Below are 19,869 nucleotides of genomic sequence, written 5' to 3' on the forward strand. Positions count from 1 at the left end.
TTTTTTTTCTAACCATTTAACATGTTTATACTGGTCGACATAACAAAAATAAACATATCAAATTCCTTTTTCTAGTAATTGATAGAGCAATTTTCAACAACTAAACCATCATGCTAGTTAGTTGTCGTCTGACTTTTTTTTTTGGTTTGCTAATGGTTATATAAAATCTTCAAGTATTTGTAAAAACATGTCGAATATGAAGCTGATCAAGTAACATTTGGTATTTGTTTAGGTGCATCGACCATGGAGATTAAAATTTGGTGGAAGAGATAGGTTATTTATATCTTTTGTTCTTTTTTTTCTTTTTTTTACTTTATTTTTAGAAAAAAAGATTAAATATATTGTCTTGTAATTAGTCACATCACATGGATAGATAATCACAAGAAGAGAAAAATCAAAATTTGCTGAGTTTATAGTAATATCATACATGTTACTACAAGACCATCTTTGGGATTTCTACCTCTCTCTCTTTCTCTTTCACCTCTCTCACTTGCTTTTTCTCTCCTTCTCCTCCACTTGTTCTATTCCACCATGGATGTTCCATAGCCGGATGTTCTATAGCCGGATTTTATAGAAAGACTCGCTTGTTCTATAGTAAGGAAGATTGGTACTCGCTTTTACACGTCGAACGCGTTAAAACAATCATAGTCAAATAAACATATTATCCAACAAATTTAAAATTATCATTGTATTATAAAAAATAGTTTGCACAAATGATGCCCAAAATTTTTGGTGTCTAAAGCTAGTGATTCATGAGCTTTATATATTTGCTTTTATCTTTTTTACTGTATAATCCAAAAAGAATGGAAAAAGGAAAAATATGATTACATATGATCCAAAAAAAAAAAAAAAAATTAGCTCGCTTGAAAAGTTCAATCTTTTTTCTGTGTAGATCCATTCTCTTCTTTTATGGTTTTGCATTGTCTTATTGGCTAAACTCTTTGCTTTTGGCTCTTTACAGGAATTGTTGTTCCCAATGATAGAAATGCTATTTATAGATTCTGTTTATAAGTTATAAAGTGATAAAAGTTTAGAAAGTCAAACTGTCATATTTTAGAAATAATATTTTGATATTAAATCTTGTTTTAATGTTGTTTAACATTATAATAAATTCATATATCCCATATTTAGTTATTTAACAACAAAAACAAAAAACGTATCAAAAATGGGAACCCAAAGGTTTTAGTTTCAGAGGTATTGCGCCAGACTTTCACCGCTCATCTCTTCCATCTGTCTGATGATATCTTGAGCCAAAGATTTGACAGAGAGCTCAACGTCTTCCAGTAGTTCACCCAAGAATGGAATGGTTTCAGCGAGCAACACAAGATACTCTTCTTTCAGATTGTCCAGCATCTGTTTTACACTTCTCAAGCTCAATATCCTCGAACGCACCTTGTCACTCCTTGTTTGCATTAGCACCTGACATAACATGATTTTAAAGACAGTTGAAGTCAACAAGTCTATCGAAAGCTGTGAGAATTTACAGGTTTTTAAAGATTATGTTGTTACCTCGTGGTTCAACGGCTTCCATAGGAGGTCAGAGCCAGAGGCTACTGCCATTTGACCTATGCAAGAAACTAATAAATCATCAACCTCTTCTACAGATGGCATATATGGATGCTCCATTAACGAAGATGGCGGTTCAACAACTAGCTGTGAGACTATAGGCTTCAGTAGCACCTGTGGAGAAGAAAACAGTTTGAATCAGAATCCGTTACTCCAAGAAAAAGGATGAGATGTTTGATCCAAGAAAACATAAACAAGTTGTTGATCAATGACCTGGAAGTTATTTGTGTCGAGAAACTTTAAGCTTCCAGTATCATGCATAAAGCAATTCTTCAAGGAAGACAGCACCAGTGTCCTAAGATGCCAGCTTTTTGGTGGGATAGTGTCATATGCTTCCTGAATTTTGGCTTTCTTTTTCTTCCTGGTTGAAACTGATGTTTCGGCACTGGTGAGATGCAATACAATACCATCAAGCACGAATTTGAAATATGGTACAAAGATGGACCTGCATACCACAATAAGATATATTCAAGTTAATTTCCCAATATTCCAGAAGCATACGTAAAGGGCATTACAGCTTCCTAAACGTGATTGTCACTCACCTGTGAATCTCACAGAGTCTATTCACCAGACCATAGAAAGATATAGCTCGGTCAATGCTCTTGTTTTCACTCCGTGATCCGTCTACAATATCTGACTCTGCCCATTCTATACTCCTGATAAAGAGGGGTTTGAACTCAGACTCCTTTAGCTTCTTTGTGAGTGCAACCATTGCATTAGTTACGCTTCTCTCAGCTTCATCAATGTTCTGGATTGCTGCTGGATTTTGACGTCGAATATCAAGGGCAACTAAGCATTGGTCAAAAATCTTCGCATGGTTGCAAACAATAGATGGTCTATCCATTTTCGCAACAAGATTTTCTAGCATATCAAAAGCAATCACTAAACTTGCATTCCCAGAAATAACAGCCTCATTGTATACTCGTAGAAGAGGTTGCAGAGTTAGTCGAACCTGGAAGAAGGGTTTTTATTAATATCACTACTACAAGCAGAAAGAAAAAAAATCAGATTCATAAAAGTTTGTGAAGAACTCACTGGTATGTTATCAATAAGGAGTCTCCTAATGGCATTTGCTTTGGACTTGAGATTCTTGTCAAAGTCAGAGACATATTCAGGATGTAGCACCATGAGTCTAATAATATCCCCAAGATGAGGATTTAGGAAACCTCCAAGTTTATCTACCACCGCTTCCAAAGTGACTAGAACAGACAGCATAAGTAACTGTTCTTCGACTGTTGCAGTTCCACCACTCTTCAATGCAGAAGATACTTCATGCGATTGTTTCACCAAATTTTTCATTATGCGTGGAAGTTCAACGAGCGCCTTTGGTCCAAGAACATTGATCAATGCACCAGTTGTACGAAGGCAGCTTGAAGAAACTCCCAAATTCTTTGAGCTGATGCCTTCCGCAACAGATGCAAGGCACTTGCTGAAGATTGGATGACCAGAGGGAAACCTGCTAGCCAAAACTTCCAGTGTAGAAATAGCAGCTCGTTTAGCCGGAACGCCTGACTCATCATCAGTCTCATCAATTAGATGCACAATCTCCTCACACATCTTCCCAAAAGATTCAACAGCAGCGTCATCCAAATTAAGCCAAGGATTTCTTCTTTTTTGATTGGGGAGCCTCCTCTTGTGTTTCAGTTTAGAAGAAGAGGTGTCCTTAGCTCTCTCACTTATAAGCCCAAGTATCTGCATTCACAAATTATAACAACGTTAGCATCAAAGAACAAACCATTAAGCCGATGAGCATAAAACCCGATTAAGATTAAGTTAATCAAGGTTTCAAAGGATATGTGCTTTCCCACGGGAATTCGTGTGGCAATGCTACTTCCAGGTAAACAGAAGAAAAAACATCCGCTAGAAAATATGTTCAATCACCATAGCCACGAAATTACTATGAAAACTTCTATCTTGTTCCTCTAGTACAAAAAATAATAAATGGTAATAGCGTATACCTTTTTTGTCCCATTACGGTCCGACTGCTGCTGAAGCAAGCTAGTAACAACTCTGAAATATATAGACAGATCCATGGCTCCTGTAACAGTCATCAAGATATCATGTATACGCATTCTGATTTCCTTTCTAACTGCCGAAGTCACATCTTTCTCGTTTGTGGAATCAACAGCTTGCAGTAGAAACATACAACCCTTCATAAGCTCCTGTAGTTCTTGCTGAAAAAATAACAAAACGTACTTTCTAAGAAATCAGCAATTAAGAAAGCACGCAAAAAGAGAAACAAGGTACCAAAAAATCCATATATTCTATAGAGTTTTTCATTTTCCAAGAAACAACATGCACAAGGATAAACAGAGGTTTAGTAACAACAATTTGAATAAAACAAAAAATTGGAAGAGGCCTTACCTGAATGCCATCTGAAACATTAGTTCTTGGTTCAAGTGACACCTTAAATGCAAATTCTGGGTCTTGCAACTTCTGGAATATAAATTCTAAGACAAGCCGCATCTGAAAGAAACATTCTTTAGTAAAACTGTCTTTGCTGATAGTTTGAAGAAGCGTGACCAGAGCTGAGAGCCATGTCGAAGAAGAATATTGTTCGCATATTTCCACGGCAAAAGAATACTCCCATTCCTTCTTAACAACGGAAGTAAACCTTTCAGAATTCTGGGCATTACCAAGCCAAGCTGAGTCTTTCCTTGCAATCAAGGACTGGAATAAGAGAACAAGCAAAGAAGGCAAGCCATTTTGTTCACCTATAACTCTGCAGAAATAAAGGGACGTCATTCAGTATTCTTAGAAAGAAAACACAATATCCAATTTGATTTTATCATCAACACATTACCCCAGCAGGTAAGCTACAATCGAACGTCTTCTATGCTCAACAATATCAGGCAACACGTTCACAAAAATCTGAAAAAAAAAATTTAAAATTACGATACATTAATCCACAAATGATTCACATCTAAAGTACTGTAGTAAGGAAAACGAAACATTACGGAAAGATTACCTGCAGCAACTTCTCCTCACTCTTAGTCTTAGACAGCCAAAATGGAATGACCGATGATATAAACCCCTCAAAGATAGACTTCGAGTGGCTATCAATCTACAAATAAAAAATAAAGAATCATCAGTTAAGGAAAATTTAGTCACTGCCAAATATCGGGGAGTGCCAAGAAAGATATGTATCACTGAAGAGTCTAAGGGAAAAAATGAAATTGATACATGACTAAGAAAGTTATGGACTATCAAGTAACAAACCTGTGTCACCGTTGATTCACCAACAAGTGTAAGTATGCTGATAATATGGTCCAAGACTCTGTCTGGGACAATTTGAACAATAGATGTGAAGAGGGAGAAGATATAGTTCCGTGTAACTCCATCATTTGATGAATGAGCAAACTCAACCAGCATTTTGACATTGATTTCGTTAGTTATGTCAGCCTGCATCAGAAGTGAATTAAGAGAAGAAAAGAAGCAAGAATATTGTTAATCAACCCAAAATTATTTAGAGAATACCTTCACAGGATTCGTATTCAGAGAATCAAAAATATCTTTCAGGATTAAGAGCACTGTCTGTTGGATGGAAGATATGGAGGCAACATCCTGAGGAGGTTGGACTGAGGTTTCCTCAGCGGAAGAACCAATTTGCACCCAATCGTTAGACTTAGATCTTCCTAGGAGCTTAAACAATGGTCCTACAAGGGACTCCCTAAACAAAAACAAAAAAGATAATAAGATATCAGTTGGGCAACTAAATGTCTCCGATAGTCATTTCTACAGTGGACATGCAAATATAAGCATATACAAATTCAAGAAACCTGTGAGCTAGATCTTTCTTTAGAAGCAGCATGTCAAGTAACGAGGCAATGAAACAGAGAGCCTTTTCTCCTCTTAGAAGTTCCACAACATTTACATCTTCTTCTAAACATGACTTCGAATCTCTTTTCTGTTTCTTTCTTTTGCTCAAAGAATCAATAACAAGATTATCCTGTTGAGTGATATGATCAATGACATGGACCACTGTTGAACAAGAAATCTGCAATAGCATTGAGCGTACCATGTAAATAAAGCAAAATACAACTGGCAGAAACTTTTTGAAGGACTAAAGTATCGCTTATTCCATAAAAGTTTTTTTAAACTGGATAAAGATAGAATTTTTACATAATATATCAAAAAGACAGTAAAAAAAGTAAGACAAGGACGAAACCGAGAAATAAATGGAAAGTGAACATACATTCAGGCGTAAGACAGCCTCTTTGGCACCATGTTGTATTCTACCATTTGTACTTCGAAACAGAGAAACCAGATTGTGGAAGAAACGAATCTGATCCAGAAAGAACAATCAAGAAATTCTGAAACGATCCTGATAATATATATAGTAGGGTACCCAGCTATTGAAGAGGACATTTCTTTTATATTCCAAGACTGACCTGAACCTCGGTTTTCAGTTCAGCATAAAATTGATTGCTTATCTTCTCCAAAATAGTAAGACATGGAGATATAACAGCAGGATGTTCTGATGCCACACGATCCATCTGCAAAAGTAAACAAATTTGACTGGAACGAAAAAGTATCCAACAAAACAAGAAAAATATCGAAGAAAGGACAATTCTTACTTTCAATGCGTTCAGTATATGATCATCAACAGATTGCCCTTTAAACGACGCTGAACGCATCATGGAGCACTGATACAGGCCGTGAAAAGCAAAAGCAAGATTACTATTAAACTAAAGTGGAAGGCAATGATAGGTAAACTTTTCCTAGGACAGGAATCAAGAAAAAATGAATTTACCTCCAGAAGAAGGCACAATAAAGCGACCTCAGTGTCAGATATTGGCTGGGAATCTTTGTCCAATTTCAAGTAGTATTGACTACGTTTATCAAGAAGTTGAGACAATGTCTTAACATTTTCATCATGCAGAAGCATGATGCCCAGACCTTTTAGCAATGATAGGACTCTTAGCTGTAGAAGAAAATGGGTAAGAGTCTTTATACTTGGTAAAAATTATGTCACAAACCATAAGGATACTTAGATCTTCAAAATGAAAGGAAATGAAACCGAAAACAGATGTAGAAGAAAGATAGCAGCAACACACCTTTCCATAAGCAGGAAGTTCTTGTGCACACAATAAAATGAAGGAAAGGATATTGTCTTTTGTGGGTTGATCAAACCTGAACATGAAAATCAAGAAAAGACGACACTGAGGGAATTTGAGAAGAGAACATTCAAGCATGGACTAAATAAATTGATATGCCCATGCGTCCTTAGACAACTGTTTTGAAGTAAAAAAGTATACAACTCAGCTAAGTACCTTTTCTGCAGGTCAACTGGCACTAGTAAGTCATTATGGGTTGAACTGAGCAACGATGTCAGGTAGGATGGAAGAAACTTATAGTCCGACAATAAAAGCCTCCTTTGTTGAACAATCATTCCCAACAGTTCATCGAAAGAATTACTACAGATTGCAGCACTCCCTGGATTGAAATTTCAGAGGAGCATTAAAGCAAATGTTACGATAAAACATAAACACCCAATGCCAAACTAAGATTACCATTCTTTTTACTAGAGTCGGAACGACACCGTAGGTCGAAGAGCGCCTCAATGCAGTTCATGGCAGCTACTTTAAGGTCCTACAGAGTGAAAGCACCAAAACGGGTTTAAGAAAATGAAGATAATGCAAAGAGTAATACAATAATAAAAAACACAAAACTTCAGGTGTCACCTGATTATCACTTGACATGGGAACCAAAAGGACAGGAAAGCTAGAGAATATTTGAATCGACCATTCACTATTCCCGTTGGAGCAAAGATAAAGAAAGCAGTTGAGACTATCAATTTGGACCATAGGAGGAACATCTGCAAGAAGAGGAGAACAGCATAAGATAACAGGAGATGGAATAAAATCGAAAGAATTATCAGCAACTAGATTCTATGAGCCCTTTGATTTCCCAACAGCATAAAGCTGGAGAGAGAAATATCAAAAATAAAACCTAAACCTCTCAGAATGCTAGAAGAGACTAAAAACGAATTCATTTGAAAAGAAAGAAAAGCTCAAGTGGTTATAACTAGAGAAAATGTAAATTTCCATGCAAACCTTCTCGTGATATAAGTCGGGTGAGAAACAAAACGGGACAGACTTTGGCTTCCCTCACACGGTAGTGAAGGTGTTCCTTGAAAACATGCCGTGACCGAGTTGTTGCAAAAAAGAAAAACATGTCCTCAAGTCCGCTACACAACCTTCTGCTAAAACCCTGAACGACGGAGAAGTTGCATGTAGTTGTGAGCATTGCTATTTGTTGGGCAGCAAGAATTACAATGTAACCAAATAGTAAACAGATCAAGTTGATTATCACCCACCGAAGAGACATGGGCCGGTTCAAGTTTAATGAATGACTCGACCAACTTCCAAAACAAGCAGATCAGAAGCTTTGAATTCAGTGCAGTAAAATCAGAAGTGTCAAAAAGTTGATATAAGAGTTCTTGGCAGTTGCTTTTCGACAGCTGCAAGTAATACGCAAATACATCAAAATCTAACAATAAAATAAGCAACAATCGTAAATTATCAAAACCTCAAGCTACATCAGCCAGTAGAAAACTATACCTCTTTCAAAGAAACATCAACCGCAACTTCAGCTTCTTCCCACTCGGTCTTTAAAGCAGGAAAGCACATTTCAAAAAGGTCCAAAAATTTACTAGGGTCTAAATAAAAGGAAAACACAGCCGTTAACATAACATCAAGGTTTTACGGGACTTAAAAATAGAAAACACATGATCATATATAGTTAGCGAATAAACCATGGACTGAACCTTACCAGATGAAGAATACACCTTAAGCAATGACTGCATCAACATCATAAAAAACAGCGTCTTTGACAAGGGTGCATCTTGGCAACTGACAGTAAGCCATTGAATAACGTCACCAGGGTGCATCATAAACGCATCCACCAGCTTGTTAACGATTTCCATATTCAATGCGGACACACTTTCACGGATCAACAGTCCCTTCTATATGACATAAGATAAAATCTTAGAAACAAAGAACAATAGTATATTAAATATAACTGCCTCACGTACGCCAACACTAGACAAGAGTAATAGTTATAATATTAAGGAGAAGTGGAATTATTTTTCATGAAAAACAGGAAAGTAAAGACGAACCTGCAACTTGTTGCGTTCCTGTTCTGTCAATTTGATACTGCCACATGATTCCAATACTTCAGAGAGCTTAAAGCTACAAGCACTCTCAATTAGCTCAATCCTACGCTCATCAGGATCCAAGGACAGTGCCTCCCCCAAATTATTGATAATATCCATGCTTATTGAGGATATGTTTCCAGTCATGATATCAGGGAGCTTTTTCTGCAAAAAGGAGTTTCTTAGATGACATTTTAATAATATTCAACAATCACAAAATGATTTTTGATTGCATTTTGGGGTATGAAGCATATACAAATTGTAAACTCATATTTACCATTCCATCATCAGCAACAAGATTGTTGAAAAGTGGCCAGTTAATATCCTTCCCCAATTTCAGCACATGAAGGTTTAATTTCCAAGTCTATTCACAAACATGGTTACAACAATTAGCAAAGGTAAAATAGACTTTGGCCATAACTGTATAACATAAATAACGAGAGAACCTTCGGCTGAATCAAGAGAAATGGGAACATTGCAGAGGTGACTTTCTCAGTAGATTCTGCTTGATTACAGAATCTTGAGACGGCAATTTTAAGGGACAAAGCAACGACATCAGCTGCGAGTTGAGCATTATGTGATACTCCTGCAACAAAAAATGTTGATTCAAGATAAATTGATTGGAGCAATTATATATATTTCATTAAACCTTATATTTAAAAGAAACTGGATAAGGACACTACACAGAGTTTTCCTCCAGGCATTTCCCAAAAATTCAGAAGTTAAAATTATGCATAACACAAAAGGGAAGTGTCGCAAGAAGAAAATGGACCGAGCAGTTCAAGTTCCTAAAGACAGTACAGCCTAAAAAACATATCTGACTGACGTTAGCACACTAAAATTTAATCGAAGTATTACTGCTAGCGGAAATGATAAATCAGATGACACATTGAAGATCAACACTCCTTATTATTGATATGCAAATAAAACTTTAGACGACAGCACTGAACCATGTTAAGAGAAGAACAGAGCATCTTTAATCACCTGATAACAGAATCCCAACACACCGTTTCACCACATGAAGCAAAGCATCCAGAAGACTAGAAGAGGTTACTATATTCGGCAACTGATCAAGAGACAGGGCAGCCTGAACAACAGCCAGATCATCATCCCAAAGCTGGCGCAGTATAGCATCCTGAATTGTGACAAGGTTCTGGATGAAGAGTGCCAACGAAATAAAAGATTAGACAGATGCCAAGAAGTGTGTAGCAAGGAGTCATAATATTATTCGGAATGAGTCCCTCCCCACACATACCTCTGCCTTAGATCTATCAGCCTTGAGAACACTGTTAAGACTAGAGAGTGCAGCACAACGTACAGCAGCCTACAATTCAAAACAAGCGCTCAGTCATGCCCAAAAAGGAAAAAAAAATAACATAACTAAGACTAGAGTTTATATAACCTTGGGATGGTGGAGCCGGAACCACAATTTCGAATCCAAGAATGGCTGGGACATGTCTGTATTTCCATCCAGCATACAAGAAACAATCTCTAACTTCAAATCCTCCTTCTTCGAAAGAACTTTAGTATCCTGCAGCAATAATTAGATGGTTCAGAAGGGACATAACTGACAAAAGGATTAAATAAGTCAACGAGACTTGGACTACAGACCTCCAGAAATTTTTGAACTGCTGCACGTAATTCAACAGGATACTTATTTCTAACAACAACCAGAATTTTCTTGGCCCAGCTCCCTACAATTAAATTGCAAACCAAGGCAATTATAAAGAGAGCTGCGAGAGAGAATAGAGTGGAAGACACGGTAGTTGACATGTCACTAACCAGATGCAGAAGATGTAAAATCACTGTTCTTCTGATATTGTGTCATACACATAGAGAAAACCTTGGAGATCAAATGATCAACCAAGTTGTTTATTGGAACATTATCAATTATCGAAACTAAAGTTTGACGACATTGATCATCAGAAGAACTGCAAACAGATACAGATGAGAGTAAGTCAAAACATGATTACTAATAATATAGATACATCCGCTTGGAAAATAACAAACAGTGTGTCAAATACACACCTGTAGAGAAGAAGAGAATCCAGTAACACGGCCAGGAATCTCTTGATGTTGAACTCTTTGGATAATCCAAGAAGAACACCGGAAATATCCCTATACGAAATTGAAGCCCTCGTTAGAAAAAATAATTTAGTTACAATTATTAAACTAAGCCAAGGAGGGAGTACGGTTCATATGGGACTACCTTATTTCCTTTAAAAGGTCCAAAACTTTCTTTGGAATCAAGACCACAGATTGCAACTGTGGTTGATCAAGCGAAAAAACAATTAGTTCAAAAAAACCAACACCGACCAGTTGTAACAGAATTCTCAGTAAGCAATAGGAAATTTGTTTCACATCACATTTAGAAGTTTAAAAATTAGTGATATCAAAATTAAGATGTTTATGAGAACAGAAAGTTCTTGTACCTGAACAAAATTAATCAATGCCATAAATGACAATCGAAGCCAATGAGGATCAGAGGAATCTTTCGCATGTTCACGAGCAATGTCGATGATTGACCTCATAAAGCGTTTAATAAGATTTTCATTCAGCATGGCTCTGTTAGCCAACATCCCAACAACCATTAACGCACCAGCCTAGAAACAAATAAACATGTCAAAAAAATCACACTCGCTGAAACAAAATCAATAAAATGACAAGATTTGGCAGTTCCGTCATACAAACCTGCTGATCTAAACACCCTTTCACAGCAGATTGAAGACCAGAGTCGACAAATGGTAAAATTTGCTTTACTAAATCACCGTCAACCGTTGCAACAGAACCTAGAACCTCGACGACAACAGCTGTGGAGAAGCTGATCACGGGTTTTGAAGGCTGATACTTCTTAGTCCGAGATGCCTACAACAACCAAGAAATCAGATCGTCAGCTTAATATAGGGATTAAGAGTCACTTTAGGGAAAATAAATAACAGCTACTTACATAGTCACACAAGGACTCCAAAACCTGCATATCACGTATGCACTGCTGAACAATAACCGATCTAGGAGGTGGAGCACCAGAATTTTTCACACCATCCAGAAATTTCCACTTGGTATTGCTGTATTCCAAGTGAAATGAAAGCCAATGATTACAACACTATTTGAAAAAAAAATAAGTGTCTTCAACTTCAAAAGTGAAGTGAATGAAAGAATCATGCTCACCCAGTCGAAAGCAGCTGAACGATACGGACAAATGCATGTGTGTCGTGGTATGGCAAAGCGCATAAAACCACATCTTCTAAATTGTATATATGAATCCTACAAATTCCAATAGTTAGGACAATTTGATGAACAGATACATTGGCAAGTCCAAAAGAGATAGTAATAAGGAAAAACTTACTTGTATCTTCGTATGAGATACTCAAGGGTCTCCAAGGAAGCTCGAAACTGGAGATAACCGGAGAGTAAGCGTAGAAACGAGCTGATTGATGCGTCAATCCGAGCATTTTCTTCTCTACCCAGTAATTCCCTATCAGTTTCTCTACTTTTATGACTAAACAAATCATTCATGAAGTTCTTAAACCTCTCATCTTTGTTTCCAAGCACTTCTAGACCTGAATTAACAAAAAAAAAACGGAAAATCACTGAGCTGGTTCAATGGAAATTACATTTTACTAGAAGAGCATAAATCAAAACCCATAACAGACCTTTAAGTCCGAGTTCGTAAATTGACTCGATATCGAAATCTGCTGCTTCTTTGGGACTGAAGAGGATCGAAGGGCGTGTGTAGGGTCTCTTCGAAGGCTCTGTATCGGCTAGTACAACCGACTTGATGGCCTGTAACTGCGACGCTAGCGAAGAACTCATGCTCGCTCAAGCTTCTTCTTCCAGAGGAAAATCGAAGATGAGTCAGACAGGGAGAGAGAAAGAGCGCGGCGTAGAAGATGAACAAACAAATCAATGTGGGTTTAGGGTTTAACGATTCTTTTCTATATATTTTTTTTAATTTGTTTGTCGTCTGACGAATGCTATACTCTTTTTTTAATCTCTTATAAACCTCTCGGTAAAAAAGAAGAAGAAGGAAAGTGGAAACCCCCTGAGTTTTAATGAAATCACGTTTCAAAGCATGACCTTGTTATTAGGATTAAAAATCACCCCAACCTTTTGAAATGTTACAAAAGAATCCATTCGAAAATCTGAATCTCTAGATTCTCTATTTTCTTTTCTGGTCCTAAAATACTATTTGCATTCCATTCCATTGCCAAGACAGTAAAAAATGAGTTCTAGACGGTTTCTCCCAAAAAACATGTTCAACTATGACAAGAAAACACAGAAAAAAAAAAAAAAAGAACTTAAGCTTGGAGAAGAAACACATATATTAAGAAAATTAACCACATCACCAACATCATAAATGTCATATAAACAATTTTAACAACAAATCTATAATCAAGTCACGTTAATTATCCTCTTCATCACTACCTATTATTTGCCATCTTTCTCTCATTCTTAAGCACGGCTCCATTTCCCTTTTCTCCAAACTTGGCAAGGCCTTAAATCAGTGTAAGCAAACTCCAATCTCTCATCAGTCGTTTTGAAGTAGACACCATATCGAGTGTAGTTGCTGTTTATCTTATAGACTCGACCAGACCACCATCCATCGTTAAACCAAGCTTCCACATCTTTTAACGATTCATATCGACACGCCCTTTGAATAAGTTGAGGAGGATTAGGTCTTATATCTAGGCCTCTTGCTTCTTCCTTTAACAACTCTCTTCCATCCTCCGTTCTCAGTGTTTGATACTCAACTGTGTATCTGTTTTCCCCTAAGTAGCTTATAATCTTGGCAGAGTACCATGAGCCTTCATAACCTCGTTCATCGCTTCTAACTTCCACCATCATTCCGATGTTAAACACCTTCTCTGCTCTCTTACAAAATTTCAGCTTCTTCCATGGAGGTTTGAAGCATTCTTCTCCCTGTACACAAAAAAGGAACGCACAAACTGTAACAGTGTAAACACCTGTATTCAACAAATAACAAGATTAGTTAATAGCAAGACATTGTATGTAGCCATACCTTGTAAGAATTAATCCATCGGCCATTGATCCAGTCTTTCCGGGGCCTCAAATTGAAATGTAGGACTGTCACTTCTTCACCCGTGGAGATGAAATAAACTAAGTATGTTGAATCTCGTGCGAGCACTTTGGAAACCCTGCCGATCCACCACCGTTTGTTGAACCAAGCATCAACTTCATCCCCTGGTTCATAGCGTAAAACAGGCGAGAGTTCTGAAGGAGGAACTGGTCTTATGTTCTCGGCTTCTACCAAATCTCTCAGAGGGATAGACTCGTCGCCATCTCTTGAAAATCTCAAGTGTTCAACAATGTACTTATCATCACCTAATAAATTAAGTATACGTGCACAATACCAAGAACCCGTGTAAGCTTCTTCTTCACTTCTGACTTCCACAATAGCACCCTTCTCATATTGACCTCTTCTTTCTCTGAATTTTATCTTCAGTTTCATACTTTTGGTCGTTGATTCCAATACATTGCCCTGTAATCAAAGAATTGTGAGTGCACTAAGACAAATCCCAACAAATCTTCCAACTCAATTGCTCAACATATATAGGAAAATATTTTAAACCAAGGATCTCAGAACTAAGTCGTGAGAGATTTTAACATTCTCCAGTCCCATACCAAAATTCTCAGAACATAGCCATCAAAATGTCATAAACAAAGAATGTATCGAGAAATCCTAGTTTACGTCACAAGCTGTCAAAGACTTTCCAAAAAGAACAACTGAAGATTTGCAAATTCAGAACAAAATTATTAATCAGACAAAAAATTTTGCCTGAAACCTTATATTCAATTTAAATCAGAGGCAGAGAAGTAACGGATTTACCTGATGTTGGAAAAGAGATGGCACCCAAGTTCCATCTTCCCATTCACGATGTAGCCTCAGATTCAAGTGATCAACTTGTGCTTCTGGGCGATTTCCCCCTTTAAACTCTACAATGTACCTTGAATCTCCAAGAATGGTCGTCACGTTGCCTCTAACCCAGCAACCTTCGCTGTCTCGGAAGATGTCAACCTCATCGCCAGCCTTGAAGCTTCGGTTGAGCTCTCGCGGCGGTGATGGGCGGAGGCGCGTCGGAATCACGTACTCCTTCATACGTACGGAACTTCCAACCAGTAGAGCTTCATGCTCCACCCAGACGAGTTTCTTTCTCAAAGACGGCGCACTAACCACACTCGCCGGAAAGTAAGCCGCCGCGCCGGAGACGACTCGTTCCACCTCGACGCGGTCGCCGCCGCGCCAAAGTCCATCGCTCATCATCTTAATTCTTAAGTGAAGATGTTGGTGCTCGACTTTGAATTCGGGTTTTATTACCAAAAAATTGTGCAGGAAAGAGGGACAACGAGAGAAATTGGTAAAGACTACTGATTCAGAAAATACTAGAATAGTGAGAGATGGTCAAGAGTGGTCAACGCCAGAAAAAAAAAAGGAAAAAACACCAAAACAACACGTCGTTCTAAATTCATGGAATACAACATCTTGCTGTTTTTATTGATCGTTCGTACCACACTGCGAGGCGTTTTTCTGCTTCGTGTTAAATGTCTCAAATAAGAGACGGTTCATCTGAGACTAGAGACTTGGAGTTCAAGTCTTGAATTGTTCATGTTTAATGTCTTGTTAAACAAAACAAAAAAACACCGACGGGCCATTACAATGGGCCTCATCGTGTCATAATAGTTCCCGTTTCCAATTTGAGTAAAGATTTTTTCGTACCTGTAAACCGGGCATTGGGTCGGTTAAGCTTGCGATTCATTGTCCAGGCAAGTGGCTCAATTCTCACGCTAAGGCCTATAACGATCGAAGGCAGGACGCATGGGCGAAAACAGCGCCTCATCCAGAGGCTATAAGGTCGAATATTGTGCCGGTTTATCTTTACTTTTGTTTTCTTTACCGCAAACAATCTCATTGATTTCTAATTGAGATTAGTACACAAAACTTTGAACAAAATGGAGAATAGTTATCTGCGCCAAAGGTTTGGCAACTCGTACAGGGAAATGAGATTGTTTTCTCGGTTTCTTCTACTCAGACTTCCTCTAGTCAAAGGGTGAGGCATAAGCGGGACGTAAAATGAGCCCAGAATCATCAGTGTGCTTGATCTTAACTTTTCTTATCTTCTTCTTCATGATAAGCGGCCATATGAGAAGGGCTCGAGCCACGCGACTCAGGGGGTCTTGTAGGCCATCCACTTGGTAGTGACCAAACCGCCAGTCACGGTCAACAAACGGTCTCCATTGAGGCTTGTCGAGACCATCTTTATATGTTGTAACAAACAAAGCCTCGCAAGTAAGATTATAAAAGTAAAAGTTGGAAAATGTAAAAACAAAGACTTAAAAGGTGGAAGTTGTAACCAACCTGCGTACATTAGACCACGATTATCAACGGCTCGGTAGAATGGCCGTAGTTTTCCTGCTTTGGCAGATTTTTGGAGTTCTTTCCATGCAAGAGACCGATCTTTACGAGTGATTTTTCCGCTTTTCACTATCTGGAGAGTACCGGAAAAAAAAAACACACACACAAGCCATTTCAGGACAAAAAACGATCAGATGAATTCAGGTGTTGTGGTAAGGACAAGGGTTAAAATGATAAACCTTGGAAAATAGTTGGTACGATGGCCGAAGGGTTCGGGCAAGATCATTGGATCGGTCAACCGCAACAAGTCCAAATTTTGGACCATATCCGTCTGCCCATTCCCAATTGTCGGAGATAGTCCAGAATACATAACCGAGCACCGGAACACCCTGTCGTGAAAGCCACAAACACAGTGAGAGATATTCCAGCACCTAGGGTTGTTATGGTGCACTCAAAGCCTGCCCGGCCCCTGCAACGGATGACCCGTTTTGAGAATAAGCCAGTCATGAGCTGGGTTCTGATTTTGAAGCTTAGATTAAGTTCATAACAGGCCAGGCTCAAAAACAGGCGGAATAGTTAAGCAGTAAATAACGTTTGTGTGACTCAGAGAGTTGTAAGGACGAAACCTTGAGCATTGCAGCATAAAGGGCAAGGAGATGCTCGATCAGGTAAGGCCGCCGAATCACATCTGTTTCATCAGACACGCCATTTTCTGTGACGATGAACGGAACTTTCAGGTGTTTGTATCTCTCGTGGAACATTAGCAACACGCGGTAGAGACCATCAGGATATACCCCTCTTCCAGATTCACTGTACTCATCAGTCTCTACAAGCTTTAGTCCAGCACCACACACTGCTTCCTGATTTCCCGGAGTCAGATTCCATAATACTTACTTATTCGAGAGAAATCATTATTATTGATCCAAATTTAAGACCTAAAGGCATTTTTCACTCTTAGCGCTCTCTTACCTGTCCGTAGTAGTTGATGCCTATGAAATCCAACTTCTCACAAATGCTATCAATATATGGATATATAGTGAGGGAGTTGCTAAACATAACGGCCCCGATATCAAAGAGACCATATGGTCGCATAAAGGAGACGTGGTGCGCAACCCCTACCAAAGGTTTTCTCAAGGAACTGTCAAATGAGAGTTGGAAACTATTAAGATGCGATAGTGAGAGAAATCCATATGATAATTGTAGAGAAAAACTAACATTTTCCCGTGGATGTAGTCATAAGCCTTTGAGTGAGCAACAGCCATCCAATGTAAGACTCGATGGAATACACCCATTGGTAGAGTAGATGTAGCTATCTCTAGAAAATCAGGGTCGTTACCGGGCCAAGATCCGCACATGTAGGTAAGCATGGTGAAGACATGGGGCTCATTAAATGTTACCCAAGAGTCTACCAAATCGAACATGGAATCCACAACAAGCCTGGCATGTTATAGAAAAAATGATCAAGACCTACATAGTCTCCATAAAGCTCATTTGAAAAGACAGTCACCTGGTGAAGTCCATAAAGTAGTCCACAGTCTTCTCTATTTTCCAGCCACCATAATCAGCAGCCCATGGTGGCAGTGAATGATGAAACAGCGTTAGCATCACCTTCATCCCATTTGAACGAACTCTGTTGAGTATCCATTTATAGTGTTCGAGGGCCTCATAGTCAACCTACAAAGCACAATGGTAAGAACACTTTTATCTACAAGAAGCATATTCAGACACAAGGTTTATTTATGCTTCCTTGACTCACTGCTTCCTTAATCCCTTTGGTAGGCTCGTGTGGCATTATCCTAGACCAATCGATTCCCATCCTAAAGACAGTAACGCCAGTATCTTTTGCTAGCTTCACTTCTTTGTCAGGATCTGACCAAAATTTAAGTCTGTCCTCCCTGGCAAACAATTTGTGAAAATCTCAGTTTCAGCTCTTAAGACACAGCTAAGTTGATCATATCTAGATGATAAGGCTCACGGGTGAGGAGCGTTATGCCACGCAGCTACATTTTTAGTTGGTGGCTTATTGGCAGAGGTCTTGTCATCTTTTCCATGTGTGTTCTTCTCCAACCCTTTCGTTATAGCTCCCACAGCAAGCTTAACCTTCTTCCTCTTTGCCTTTTTATCAGCAGCCTCTGAATCTGCATCAGCTGCTGAACATGGTGTTTCTTTTGCAAACTGGAGCCAAGCATCATTGAGATCGTCCTCCGCATGAGCAGGTGCAGTAGCCAACCCAAAGAAGAATTTGCCCTCCTTGTGTTCTGAAACAAACAGCGATTTCATGTAGAAGAAGTTTGATTCTGATGATTTTGAATTCGAAAGAATGCAGAAAAGGGAAACAATCGTCAACATAAGTTGCAGAAATGGAAAATTCAATTCCACTAAAAAAAACAAAAACAAAAATTTGCAGAAATGAAACCTCACACTCAGTGGACAAAAACCCATCAAGGCTCAACCAAATAAAGCAGAAGGAAGAACACATTCAACAGTAATACGAATCGCAGTCGTACCGTGGGAATTGAAATCGGCGAGAACTTCTTTGGATTCGTCGATCGGAGAGCGGAACTTCCCGAGGTTCCGGCGACGGAAACGAGAATAGGAGATTGCGTTGGCTCCGACGGTGACAGTGGCCAAGAGACCGGCGACCTTAACGAGCAATGCGACTATGTTCATTATCGCCGATGATGATGATGAACGGCACTTTCTAGTTCCTACCGGCGCGCGCACAGAGATAACAATAATAGAACGGGTTTATGAAAAGACGAGCCCATTAAGGGCCTATCGAAACAGCGTGACGTGAAGTGGTTGGTGGTGATCCTTCGCTCGCAACCTTATCGTCTTCGTGTGGGTGGCTTAGCTCTAAGGTCCGTGTACGTCTCTATGTGTCCTAATACGATGTCGTTTTCTCGATTTTAACTTTGAAAGTTCTCTTTTTAGCAAGTGCAACACAATACATCAGTGTTCAACTAATAATTTGGAGAACGAAATCAATCTCCAATTTTTATTTTATTTATTGAAATCAATCTCCAATTTCTTCTGAGTTCCATTTTTGAACTGTGACATATGTGTTCTGTTTCCTTTGACATTACATTATTGCTTTTTTCTAATTTTTGTAAACAGTTTCTTGAATTTCTGCTTGTAGTGAAATTTATGATTGTTGTCCGAGCCCGAAGGCTTTTTATCTCAATGCTACGTGTATTTTTATGAGTGGTCCATGTAGATTTTCTCATCTTTTACCTCAGCCACCTCAAGTTCCTTTTGGCTTCTAATATCTTTTTCTCTCGTCTCATTCTTTTGGCAGTTTCACATGATAGTTTTCCTTCAGATACGCTAAAAAGAAACAAAATCTATTCACTTTCCCTTAAAATATCCATTTTTTGATTGACATACAATGTAGAACGTGTCTGATAACTGCTAATTATCAAACGGAAAAACCAATATAGTAAGTTAGTAACATTTAGTTCAGATTACTGAATTTAGTTTGATCTCCATCCCAAAACTTTAAAACTAAACCGAAACAGAGTACATAAACAAAAAAAAAGAAAGAAGAATTGTTCAGAATCTTCTGATTAAAAGTACGATTAGTTAGTTAGTTAGTAAACTGATCCAGCGTCCTAATTTGCAATGATTTTGGATATGAGATAGTGTATCATACAACAACAAAAAAACTCGGTTAACAAAAAGAGTTTTGTTCGTAACTCACACACATTTATGTTACATGTATATGTTTCACGCAAGAAAGCCTGAAGGTATTGATACTCATAACTTACATAAAAAT

The 19,869-nt window shown here is 38.4% G+C and overlaps 3 protein-coding genes across 5 annotated transcripts; all 3 read right to left on the bottom strand.

Annotated features, from left to right (window-relative positions):
* Window positions 1–1,051: 1,051 nt before the first annotated feature.
* Window positions 1,052–12,535, bottom strand: LOC18023497 (uncharacterized protein At3g06530). The gene is made up of 40 exons (XM_006407872.2): window positions 12,376–12,535; window positions 12,069–12,282; window positions 11,891–11,986; window positions 11,670–11,787; window positions 11,414–11,587; window positions 11,155–11,325; window positions 10,932–10,987; window positions 10,751–10,840; window positions 10,505–10,653; window positions 10,334–10,416; window positions 10,125–10,253; window positions 9,978–10,046; window positions 9,707–9,875; window positions 9,169–9,308; window positions 9,000–9,086; window positions 8,687–8,887; window positions 8,341–8,533; window positions 8,130–8,227; window positions 7,886–8,029; window positions 7,623–7,779; window positions 7,251–7,384; window positions 7,080–7,158; window positions 6,840–7,002; window positions 6,624–6,699; window positions 6,320–6,490; window positions 6,144–6,212; window positions 5,958–6,062; window positions 5,762–5,851; window positions 5,346–5,563; window positions 5,044–5,236; window positions 4,786–4,968; window positions 4,535–4,630; window positions 4,370–4,437; window positions 3,931–4,288; window positions 3,525–3,740; window positions 2,602–3,258; window positions 2,109–2,518; window positions 1,780–2,011; window positions 1,510–1,680; window positions 1,052–1,419 (listed from the first exon to the last, which is right to left on the bottom strand). The coding sequence occupies exons 1-40, from the start codon at window positions 12,533–12,535 to the stop codon at window positions 1,189–1,191; spliced, it is 6,618 nt and encodes a 2,205-aa protein (XP_006407935.1). The 3' UTR covers window positions 1,052–1,188.
* Window positions 12,536–13,033: 498 nt separating this feature from the next.
* LOC18023498 (DUF724 domain-containing protein 3) lies at window positions 13,034–15,651 on the bottom strand. Of its 3 annotated transcripts, none has more exons than XM_024159239.1 (4): window positions 15,459–15,651; window positions 14,571–15,109; window positions 13,743–14,222; window positions 13,034–13,642 (listed from the first exon to the last, which is right to left on the bottom strand). In XM_024159239.1, the coding sequence occupies exons 1-4, from the start codon at window positions 15,649–15,651 to the stop codon at window positions 13,175–13,177; spliced, it is 1,680 nt and encodes a 559-aa protein (XP_024015007.1). In that variant the 3' UTR covers window positions 13,034–13,174. The 3 variants fall into 3 exon arrangements, with proteins under 3 accessions (XP_024015007.1, XP_006407936.1, XP_024015008.1); XM_024159240.1 differs by having other exon boundaries at window positions 13,534–13,668; XM_006407873.2 differs by lacking the exon at window positions 15,459–15,651 and having other exon boundaries at window positions 14,571–15,279.
* On the bottom strand, window positions 15,622–18,948 carry LOC18023499 (galactolipid galactosyltransferase SFR2, chloroplastic). Its single transcript, XM_006407874.2, has 10 exons — window positions 18,602–18,948; window positions 18,070–18,352; window positions 17,851–17,989; window positions 17,602–17,768; window positions 17,310–17,531; window positions 17,064–17,232; window positions 16,721–16,954; window positions 16,334–16,483; window positions 16,098–16,227; window positions 15,622–15,996 (listed from the first exon to the last, which is right to left on the bottom strand). Exons 1-10 carry the CDS (start codon window positions 18,762–18,764, stop codon window positions 15,779–15,781), a joined length of 1,875 nt encoding a protein of 624 aa, XP_006407937.1. The 5' UTR covers window positions 18,765–18,948; the 3' UTR covers window positions 15,622–15,778.
* Between the last annotated feature and the right edge of the window lie 921 nt (window positions 18,949–19,869).

This window comes from Eutrema salsugineum, unplaced genomic scaffold (genome assembly GCF_000478725.1).
Source record: "Eutrema salsugineum unplaced genomic scaffold, Eutsalg1_0 scaffold_13, whole genome shotgun sequence".
In the NCBI taxonomy this organism is placed as follows: domain Eukaryota; kingdom Viridiplantae; phylum Streptophyta; class Magnoliopsida; order Brassicales; family Brassicaceae; genus Eutrema; species Eutrema salsugineum.